Source organism: Zerene cesonia, chromosome 26 (genome assembly GCF_012273895.1).
Source record: "Zerene cesonia ecotype Mississippi chromosome 26, Zerene_cesonia_1.1, whole genome shotgun sequence".
NCBI lineage: Eukaryota > Metazoa > Arthropoda > Insecta > Lepidoptera > Pieridae > Zerene > Zerene cesonia.
The window spans coordinates 2,379,484-2,391,828 of record NC_052127.1 but is presented as its reverse complement, the minus strand read 5'-3'; the positions used below and the strand labels follow the sequence as shown (position 1 = coordinate 2,391,828).

The 12,345-nt window shown below is 31.7% G+C and overlaps 1 protein-coding gene across 4 annotated transcripts in view; it reads right to left on the bottom strand.

The window, feature by feature from the left end:
- Positions 1-12,345, bottom strand: part of LOC119837189 (A disintegrin and metalloproteinase with thrombospondin motifs 16) — a 110,618-nt gene that overhangs the window by 88,953 nt on the left and 9,320 nt on the right. For 3 of the 4 annotated variants that reach the window (XM_038362713.1, XM_038362715.1, XM_038362716.1), the window contains exon 1: positions 2,821-2,842. The exons of the other annotated variant lie outside the window; for it this stretch is intronic. In XM_038362713.1, coding sequence (XP_038218641.1) covers positions 2,821-2,841 — 21 coding nt within the window. In that variant the 5' untranslated portion in view covers position 2,842. Of the gene's footprint in view, positions 1-2,820; positions 2,843-12,345 lie in introns of those variants that run through there. 4 annotated transcript variants of the gene reach the window in all.

Below are 12,345 nucleotides of genomic sequence, written 5' to 3'. Positions count from 1 at the left end.
GTCTGCAGTGTATTTCTCTTTATGGTTCAAATAAACTTATTTTTATTTATTTTTTTTTTTTTTTATTTATCTTTCCAACAAAAAACGTCACCGTAGTTCCTGGGGAGGGTACAACTCCAGAATTTAACATGAGAAAAAGGAGAGCATTTACGATCATACATATAAACACATAAACTTTTTCATTTTCGGGAACGTCAGATAAAATATAACTGTGGAAAATTCTTCCTTAAATCAATATTGCTTTAAACGTATACATATAAACATTTAGGTAAAATTTACATTGAAAATCCGACAACTGTAGCGTCATGATAATATATTACGTTCGTTACAGTGAAGTCGTATTTGACTGATAAATATTCCAATATTGCAATAAAATGCCAAATTCCAGCCCGATCGGTGAGTTGATAGATCAGTGAGTACTTAATTCCTTTGCGTTTCATATACTAAGATATCCACACTAATGAAAGCATTAATTATAACTCTTAATACTTATCAAAATACTGTGCCTATATTGTAAACAAACAAGTAAATTTGGCGAGAAAATGTCTCCACCTCTGATCTGTTATAACAAGGAATAAATTCTAAGATTTAATTTAATATAATTTTGAGTATTAACTTTTATTTTTATATGGTATTGCCCCTTGCTCCAGTGGGGGCCATGGCCATTTTATTTTAACGACAAAAAGCCTTGTATTCGAGTTTGAGACAAGGCGACATTAGTATTATTTTATTTATATTTCTAATAATTACAACGTTCAGTTTTTAATATTGTAAAGCATATTTATTGAACAAACGTCAATATTATATTTTACTGTATCTTTTATAGTTGAATCAAAATTGACCGTAGCGGAACGCACTCGTACTATAATAACACAATCGAATACCAGAAGAAACAATACACATAACTATTTTAACAAATTACCAAACTGTTTTTAAATTGTCAGAACAGAGGCGAAACATAAAAGAAACCACACCAAAAAGTCATCAAAACCTCACAGTCGAAAGTGCTGAGTTAATAAACACAAAAATACAGTCCCATAATAACCTCCTACTATTTTGAAGTTGATCAAAAATCTTATAAACTTAGCATCAAGATAAATAACACATTCACCTACATCAGTACAAAGAAGTTTAAATAAAAAAAAAGACAATGCCATAACACAGCCCACATAATGTTTCGTTAAATTGTAATCCTTTTTACTCTGTATAAAATAGAATCAGCTACAACTGGATGGAAAGTGAACGTGCTACGCACACATACACACTGACGCAACACAGACACGGCTGTGTTGTAATACAGCACGTGCTATGCGCCTACGCCGATCCGAGATAGGAAGTGAATTCGCGTTTGATATCGAAAGTATATTTGCTACTTTTGCAATGTGAACGATTTAATTTAATTTCTATTTATAGTAATATAAGACTTACTTCTGAAGATTATAGATACCTTTATATTAATTTTACTATATTCTGTCTGTCTTATTAAAATAATAAACACAATCATACTTATATTCTTCCTGTACCTTTTTTCTTTAACACTAAGTTATTCTTATTTTAATTGATACTTAAACTATAAATAACGATGAAGTTTTCATATCATGACAAACATAAAACAGCGAATTCCCCTGTCGCCTAGGGTATGGGGCAGAAGCATTAAGCATTAATTACACTCATCGATTTTGGTCACATGAAAATAGTTGGTTAGTCTTTTGGCGCCCAACAGACTGACCCAGTCAGTCAGTCTCAGTCCCCACCGGGATTGAGACATTATTCCGGGATTTCAATCCAAAACCCCTCTGTTCTATCCTCTTGTGTAGCACTGTACTACTGTACCGAGGAGGCAGCCAGGTAAATATTCAAAGAATGTTTAAAAGTAGTAGAAGATAATATTAAAATAAAACCGACCACAACAGTCATCAATTCACAAACCAAATGTACACGTTTTTACATTTTCGACGTACGAAGGCTAACAGCAATATCCTTTATACAAGGTTTTCTATCACACTTACCTGTAACAAGAAATAATCATATTAAGTTGTATATAATGTACACTACATATCTTTAAAATAACTCGTTAACAAGAACGAAATCTCTATAAATAATACTCTATATTTTCAACCGACTTCGAAAAGGAGATTGTCACTCAACTTTTTTTGTGTTTGTTATCCCATAACTGTTTTCTGAGTGACCCGATTTTTATGATTCTTTTTTTAGTTAAGAGCTCGTGCCCGCCATGTGGTCCCATTTAAATTACCTAAGTCTACCACTAGGTCTGACAATTTGAAGGCGTTTATGTTAAAAATAATTTATTAAACAGATTTATGTTAAAAATAATCAGAGTGTTTATTAACTTATTAGGTAAAATAAAAACACCATATCCTGCTTCTTATTACATATATCTTATCCTACTAATATTATAAATCAGAGAGTATTCTTATGGAATTTTGTTACTCTTTCACGCCAAAACAGCTGAGCCTTTTTATGAAATTTGGTGACTGTGATAGATTATAGTCTGGATGTATGGGATGGAAAGCATACAAAAAACAAGATATTAACTTCATAACCCATACTAATATTGTAAATGCAGATGTAACTCTATCTGTCTGTATGTTTCTTCTTCACGCCTGAACCGCTGAAATTATTTAGAAAAAACTAGATTCAGAGTTTGTGACCTGAGAGAGGACAAACGTTAATTTGTTTCCGTTAATCTTACGGGATCAAGAAATATGCGGGGAAAACCATGGGACTGTTTATATTTGCCTTTGATTAAACAGGCCAAGCCGCGGCCGGGAAGCTAGCATAATATATAGCATTAAAAACTATAGGAAATAGACACCACATCAATTTCCATTCGAATAAAAATGAAAATAACCATATTTATATACATATGTTCCATGTTCATTAGCACTGGTAGAGTATACCATTTATACGCCTTTCCCTTTTTATAATTATAATAAGTGTAGTGTAAATAATAATTTGTTATATTCTATTTAAAACGGTATACTTTAATGGCCGATTTCACAACACGTTTTCACTTATCTGTCAGTAACAATTACAATATTATAATAAAACAATTAAAGCCATATACTTTCATACACAACCAAAATGATACTTAATAAAACAACATTAAAAATATAAGTAAATAAATCAATCTATATCTATATATACCTTATTACCCATCTATATTATGTTTGAGTATATCTATATATACTTAAAGGTGACCATATAAGACTGACATAGTGATCTGAGAGTGAAAAAAGGTTTCGATCAGTAACTTTACAGGAAGATTAGATCTTACCTCACGATAATCGCGAACTACGCTCGATTTGTTGTGAAACCTCAGAAGTCATGTGTAGATAATTTTCTAATTTTATAATATCATTATTGAACCTTAATTGTTTGATACCTATTTGTAATTGCTACAGCGATGTACTTAGCTATAAGGTTAGGTTAAGTGTTTGATTTAATAAATTTGATTTGATTTGATTTGATCATTGGGGCCTTCTATTTTCGTTCACTTATATGTTACGTTTAATAAATTACATCAAGTATATGACAATAAGTAGGTCTTAATTGTCATAATTCATTTACACACCTTTAATAGGTAAAGATATTATGCGTTACAGAAATTTTACACAAAGCAATAATTTACAGTTTAAACACCAAAACTGTCAAAACAGACTGTTCTTCGATAAACAGGTATCTTAGCCTTCTTTATGATATTTATTTTCAGATTTTTGGCGTTATACTTTTATATATATAAAATTCTCGTGTCACTATGTTACTAACCATACTCCTCCGAACAGCTGGCATTTTATGTGCATATCGTAAATCCATCTTTTGGCAAATTCAATTCCCCTAAATCATAACAGTAAGGCCCATATCCTTTTCCTTCCCCTTCCCAGTCCTTTTCTCTATTTCTCTCGCCAATCCTTTCTTAGTCCCTTCCCAATTTAAAGTCGGCAATCTATTTGTAGAGGCGTAACGTCTGTAATCGACTTAACGCCTCTATAAATGTTCATGGGCGGTGTAGCGCTTACCGTCAGGCTTCCCACCAGCTCCATTGCCGGCTGTGACATACAAAAAAAATACTTTTCCCCAAAACTAAGACAAAAATTTACCTGATAAATATAAAGATAGACGCAATTAATCACACATACTAACAAAGAATATATTTTTTTCGATCACAATAGCCTAAAGAAACTAACAAACCAAACCGACCTAAAAAGACAAAAATCATTGTGATAGAGTCCCAGCTATTCAATAGCTATGGATAATGACACACAGACATGCATACATCGAGTTTTAATAATGTCTTTGCATGCACACAAGCTCGTGCGTGCATCGACTTTAGATACACTTCCTTTTGTCAGTGTGTCGATGCATTAATTTATAATATGTAAAAAGGTTTAAATTGACTTCAAAATATGTTTTTAACACGCTTTTATTAACTTGAGCTGTATGTTTAGGCGACTCGTTTAGACTCGACTTTGGCTCACTTAAAACGGACATTCATTGGAATATGTAAACAGACCCGGGCGTTTTCCCCGCATAGTTCCGTTCCCATGAGATATCCGAGATAAAAACTACCCTTTGTCCTTTCTCGGATTTTAAGCTATCACCCTATCAAATTTCATCAAAATCGGTTCTACCGTTCTTTAGTTATAATAGTGTAACTAACACCACTTTCATTTAATTATATAGAAAATGATATAATAACCCCATAATGATAAACATAAAAACCACTCGACGATATCAAAAGTTAAATATATTTGTTATTAACTGAACCGTTTATTATATTACTTGTTCACTTAACAATAAATAATCGACTTATAAAAAGTAGCGACTGCCTTAATTTTATTGGACGGTTATAAAGTGAATGTTTTACATAATGCTTTTGGGTTTCGAAAGGTATCTGAAAGGGTTATATCATCATTTTGATTGAGACATCATTATCGCCTCTATTATTCAAAAAGTTTATAATATACCTCTTTTATTCAATAAGTCTATGGTCAAAAGTTTACGGACAATCGGATATGTATCGGAATACAGTGTCTTAAATTCCTGTCTTCGGTTTATCAATAGTAAATCTGATACATGTATAGAAATAAATACAATATCGCATCATAAATATATACTAATATATAATTCTTTTCCTATATAAATATATTTACAAGCCCATGCTGGCCAAAGATAAAAATTAAAAATAAATAATAAATTTCATACAGATACGATAAGCTTTTTTGCGTGAAATAGTGAAACATCCATGCATCCATTCATCCATCCATACTTAGTACCTTTCGCGTTTATAATTTTAGTAGGATATTTTATTCCTAATATTTATTAATAAACTTTAATTTTTCTTAGTTCCTCATATAAAATCAATGATAACGATAAAATGAATATCAGATGTAGCAATAGGAGTCAATAAACGTTTTCCTTATTATTTAATATTCATTAAATTGTTTAACAATGATTATATTTTATAAGATAACGAGCAACAGGGCTTCTCTATAGTAGTCTGTATATAATAAATATTATTTGTTGACACATTTTTATGTCATAGTCGACAATGGAGCTGGTGGGTCGTCTGATGGTAGGCGCTACCACCGCCCATGAACATTTGGAGAAGCACATTGCAGACCTTACGCGTCGACAAATGGATTGCCGACTTTAAATTGGAAAGCGATTAAGAAAGCATTGTCGAGAGGCATAAGGGTAGGAAATATGGTCTGAGAAGGGTAAGGAAAAGGATATGGGCCTTCGGCTCCCCCACTCACGGATCGAAACATACGGATCGTAGCATGCTACTGTTTCACGCCGGTCTTCTGCGAGGGTGTGGTGCTTCCCCGGTGCGAGATGGCACAAATCGTGCTGAAGCGTGCTCGACTACCACGTACGCCAGACCTGTCTATATATCTGTTATTCGGTATGTGATTTGAGCGTGAAAAAAAAACCATAATTATTAAACTTAGCAAAAATAAAATCTTATTTGCCTACTATGATACGCAATATTCTGTTTACTGATAGAACCACCGATTTTCTCTTAAACGTGTGGCAACGTTAGTGTGATCTTTAAATTTTGCACCGCTTCTATTTAATAGTCACTAATGGTTTAGTAAAACTGATTTGTCCTCATTTTGTTGCTAACGTCATGTGTGTACATGGTACATGGGCTCGTAGAACATGAATTCAAGGCAGGTTAATGTAAACACCTCGTAATACTACGGTGTTACGTCAATGTTTGTTTATTTAACTATATAAATTAGATAAAATAAAATAAATAATGAAATGGATATCTATTAAAACGTACAATTCTTGTCCCAGATTATTTTTAGGAAATGAGGGAGCCATCTTACTTTGAATTGCACGATATGGGAAACTAAACTCCAAATAAGTATTTTTAACAAAAAATTGCTGCTTATCGGCTTCAAATTCAGTCAGAATAAGAGTTAAAGATTTTAATATACTCTACAACGGCACCAGCTTTAAAATTATAAAAGAGTGCTCAAAAATCACCCAGTCGAAAGTTCTGCGGTTACAAACACAAAAAACCAGTCGAACTAAGAATTTTTTAATTATCAACCTGTTACTAATATATATTTAATCGGAGTCAAAATTTCGAACCGAAACTCCATCCATATTAATGCCATATTATTTTGGCGCGTACAATTCCTGGCAAGCCATAACGGAAATAGCGATTACCTAAAGAAAATCTAAATGCGAGTGAGTTTTTTACCGCCGTTTTTCCTGCAGTGAGCTGGTCATACAACAAAGTTAGTAGAGCTACCAATAGTACGTAATCGCAGGCGCAACGCATTAAGTAATCGAAAACGAGGCATGATCTAACATCAGTCTAGCATGGCTAAGGGAAATTGGTATATAACGTACATTAAAGCTAGTTATTTGTTGTTTGTTCTAAACTTAGTTTTGCTATATAGAATCTGGAGTGGAATGGCATATTTAATTTTTCGTTTTTTGCACTGTAATGCTTTATAAATGAGAAAATTTGAAAGAATAAAAAAATAATTTTGATCACGAGGCGGCATTTTTTTGCCAAACCGTAGCAATGGTTTCAAAATTTCTCATGGAATAGTATATAATAAATTGAAATAAATAGAAAATGAGTCGCTCGTTAGCTGATAATGCCTTCATAGTTTTTACACACACAGTCATATAAAAGTAAGACCGTTGTAATTCTGATTGTTTTAAACAGTTTAGAGTTTAAGACCTATTATAATATAATGAATATATAGTATAGAAAAAAATACAATAATAAACGTATTACTAATTTTCTTCAATTAATCATATATATATATATATATATATTGTGAATAAAATATCATAAATATATATATATATGTATATATATACCCTTTCTCAATTATTTATTGAGAAAGGGTATAGGGAGAAAGGGCTGTCTAACACTAAAACAATTTTTCAAATCGGACAGGCAGTGCCTGAGATTAGCGTTTTCAAACAAATAAACTCTTCAGCTATATATATCTAATTAAGTTTAGAAACTAATTACTATAATTTGAATAAGTATTTTTACGTAAAATGGTTGATTAATTTTAACGCAATTCGCGTTACATGGCACGCAGCGTTTAAATGCTTTGAAATAGTTCATTTTTTGTGAATAAAATATCATAAATATTTATGTAATCTTTAAAGCATGCATCCGTCTTACAAAAAACGAACCGTTTTTACTCTACCAGAAGAACCATGTCAAGACCAACATATATTTTATAGTTTTTAATGACTCCGTATCATATTTTAGGTTTAATTATCTGTATCGCAAAATAAGGATTAAATATTGATTACTTTTAAGTAGGCAATCAAACCTTTTCTAACATTCAATACGTTTTACGTAATGTATTATATAAAAATCATATTATATCCGCTCCATTCAGATACAAACAATCGTATTTATTTAGTAAGTTTAAGGATGTAAGAAAGAAATACTCAAAAATGTGATGAAGAAATGAATTTCAAAGCGTTATTATCAAAACATCTATCGACAATCGTTGGGTTCCGCAACATCTTGCGTCATCCGATTTGATGAGCTCTAAGCACTAATCCATCGTTAAAATTTAACTAATAATCAATTATAAACGACTCTGCAACCGAACGGTTTGGTACGGTTTGGGCAATCGATATTGACCGGTATAATGCAGTCGTGAACTTTATAAAAGGCCCTTTTTGAGAGATGTTATAATGCTTTATTGTAATTAAATGTTTGTTTGAATTATTAATAACATTTTATTTTCTTTACCGTATTATATAAGAAGATATATTACTATTACATTATAAAGATACTAGGCTATTAATGAAAACCGATAGATGAAGCTACTTACGACATAAAATTATGCAGCCAAGTATATAGAAATATATTTATACTGAATGGATTTAATGTATAGATTATCGAAAAAATTGTTTATCATTAGATTTCTGAGACAGAAACTATCCCATATCCTTATCAAGTCTTAAATAATTTCTGTACAAAATTTCATCCAAATCAATTAAGTGGTTTAAGAAGAGACCGACAGACAGAACAACTTATGCATCGATAATATTAGTAGAGATGATATGAAAGAATAACTCTGTCTAAATGATACTATTTGTTTTAAATATTAAACTTGTATTTTTGTGCGTTTAGTAGCTGAGTTTAGAATATATATTAAATTAACTGTGGTACAGCATAGACAATGTAGTATGTATACCTGTGAAACTTATCTAATTAATAAACCAAATTGTTAGTTCCTAAATCACCATTTAGTATAAAACAAAGTCGCTTTCTCTGTCCCTACGTCCCTATGTCCCTATGTATGCTTAAATCTTTAAAACTACGTAACAGATTTTGATAGGTATTTTTAATAGATAGAATTGTTCGAGGGTTTTATATGTATAGCATATATTAAACTACTCCAAAATTAACGCGTACGAAGCCGCGGGCAAAAGCTAGTATTTAATAAACTTATAATACCGTCGAAGTCACAAATCACATTATTTATATTTTTCATCTGCATAAAGCCACAGTATAATAATTATAGAGGGTCAGTGGACAAGATAGAATAATTTAAGAAGGAATTTGGTATTATTTTTCTTAGAAAATAATTTTATACTAATCTTTATGAAACGTTTTATTTGTATTCTGTAATATGATATACGGAGTTCTTTTAATGGTTGAAATGCATTAAAATTCTTTATAATAATTCCTATAAGAAAACAAAAGATTAATTCTGAATCCATAATTTATTAACATCCAATCCAATATATCTAAAGACAAATTAACTATCCGCACAATAAGAGGAGAAATCACAGAAACATATAAATTAAAATAAAACATATTAACAAAGGTCAAACTCAAAACATATTGAGGAAATTATAAAATGAAATATCAAATATGATAGAGGTTTTATGTGACTTTATCAAAAACATTGACGTCTTTTTTTTATGTCATAGCGGGCACAGCTACTGGATCGCCTGATGGTAAGCGATCACCACCGCCCATGAACGTTCGTAAAAGTAGGGCCGCTGGGAATGCACTGGACGCTTTTAAGGGGAAAGGGAGAAATTGACGACTGGAAGGAAGGAATGGATTGGAAAGAGCAAGGAAAACGCTACTTTTTCATGCCGGTCTTCTGTGTGTCATACTTAGGGTTTCTTACGTTAATTGTACTCCTATACAAGCTATAAATTATATTATCTGTGATGCACACGTGAGCACAAGGCAGGCACCAGCTTTCAAATGAAAAAAAATCATCAATAAAGTTCACCCATTAAAAAGTATGAGGTAATAAACACAAAAAAACAGTCAAATTGATAACCTCCTTTTTGAAGTCGGTTGAAAAGTACACAAGATCGCGTTGCAAAGTGAACGAAAGCGTGTGACGTAACACTTCCGACACGATCGGTTCAGTTGCGTGTTGCAACTTACGAGATAAAAAAAAATAATGTTAAATCTATTGGGTAATTGCTAGTCCAAGGTTACATGTCTAATGTTACTGGATCAAAAAGTGATTCATTGCAAGCTTTATGGGATTGTTCATATTTTAATAGGAGAACTTATTTTACGAAATTTGTTTTTAAGATCACCTCTTGAATATAGTGGATGTTTGTTGATATTTGATTGAATGATGTTTATTGTATTGGTGTACGAAAAATGCTATGTTTCGTACAGCTAGTGAGGGAGCCAGAGGCCTGTTTTCTACTCATTTCATTCCATTTTTCATGTTGACAACCATTACCGTTACAGGCGGACTACGTATTGGCAGAGGCCGTACCTCTGCAAATGTTCATGGTTGGTGGCAGTCGCTTACCATCGCGACCCACCATCTCAGCCGCAATGACATAAAAAAGGTGTCCATGGTCAGCATCATATGGCTGGGTACAGTTTTATACTGAGATTACTTCCTGCAAATAAATTGATAAACTTCACCTATGATGTTGTAAAAAATGAAGATAAATACATTAATTTATAGGTAAAATATTGAATAACACATTACGTATCCGTCTGGAGATGAAGTTAGACAGATTCAATATCAGCAAACTCAGATCAAGCATGGTGACGATGACGCAGTAAAAGAATAACTTAAAGGTGAACTCCAATGATTTAAACAGGAAAATCTAGTAAATAACCGGTCATGTGATGTGTTTATTGATGACCGTTCATTAGTATCGTATTAGAATATCATATTTTATACCGTGGTGAGACTTGAAAGAGAGTTGCCATAGAGTTTGCTGAATTCGCGATCTCACTTATTTTCTTTCTTTGATTTTATTTTCCTCATATTAAGCTAGTATTCTTAGGGAATGTCATACAAAGCAACTTATTCTTTTAATTTTTCTGATAAAAAATAGATTATAATATACAGATTAAAAATACTACCTAATAAAATACAGAATATCGTAATTACTTACGATGTTCTGTAAAATATTTCTAACATGTTTTCATTATTGTAAGAATGCATATAATGAAAAATTAACAATTAGCGAATTAGTAGCATAGAAGTGTTAATTAATAAACAACAGGGTTGCCAGACATTTCATTAAAACACTAGTAAAATATTTAATATTTCGAAGGCAAAATTAAAACATATAATCGGGCATCAATTTTGGCAAGTAGATGAGACGGAAGTATGACAGGATATGAGACAGACCATAAATAAATATGACACTACATTAAAAAATATTTGCTCTTTTATAATTTAGAATTTACATAATGTACGTGTTTGTTTTAATCTTCGAGGCAATTAAATAGAGTTCCTAATTCTTTTCAAATCCAATGAAAATATTATATTTTTAGTCTTCATTCATACAAATAACATAATTTTAAGAAATAAACTAAATTAGTTAATGCTACAATTAAATATTTTAATCCTCAATTTATTTACAATAACTTTTGTAATAATTCAATGTGCATCGTATACTGAGTTCGAAAAAATTTTATATAATCTACACGTCAATTGGTTAAAAACCACCATATTGTCTTTACCATATACAGTCGATTTGAGAACCTCCGTTCTTTTTGGAAACGTTCTATGAAAATATAATAATTTAAAAGTTATATATGATTGTACATTATACATATAAATACATATACTTTATCTATATAGATAACTTACACCGGATCTGCAGACTCAAGAAGGCAGCAGGGAAAGTCAACGACGACATACAGGTGTGGAAATTATCCGCCCATGCCAGGCTATCCTTCCTCTGGCTAATCTTTTTTAGTAATCCGACACTGAGTGTTAACATTTTTTATGAATTTCCACTATAGAGACATACAGAATATGATTCAGGTATATTTGTCTCTAAAAATACTCTTAATAACTAATGATATTGATACGATAATAATTCAGACTTACTGTCTGTCTTAATAGGCGCGAAGAAGACTCACACTCACCCAACTTGGGTGAAATCTGGTACAGATATAGTTGGGACTAGAGAAAAGATATCTATCGACAATTGTTATCCCGGATATGACATAGGCACGGGACCTATACGTTTTCCTTTGACCGGAAAGCTAGTTTACTAAATGTATTGTTTTGAAAACTTGAATATACTCTTAATTTCAATTAAATTAGTATAATACCCATTTCATTAAACGTAATTATTCTATTATCCTACTATCCTACTAATATTATAAATGCGAAAGTTTGTAAGGATGTGTGCATGTTTGTTGCTCTTTCACGCAAAAACTACTGAACCGATTGCAATGAAATGTGGTACGTAGACAGCTGGACAACTGGAATAACATATAGGCAACTTTTTATCCTGATATTCCTACGGGATACGGGCGCAGCTAGTAATGAATAAAAATTTGAACAAACTCTGCAACAC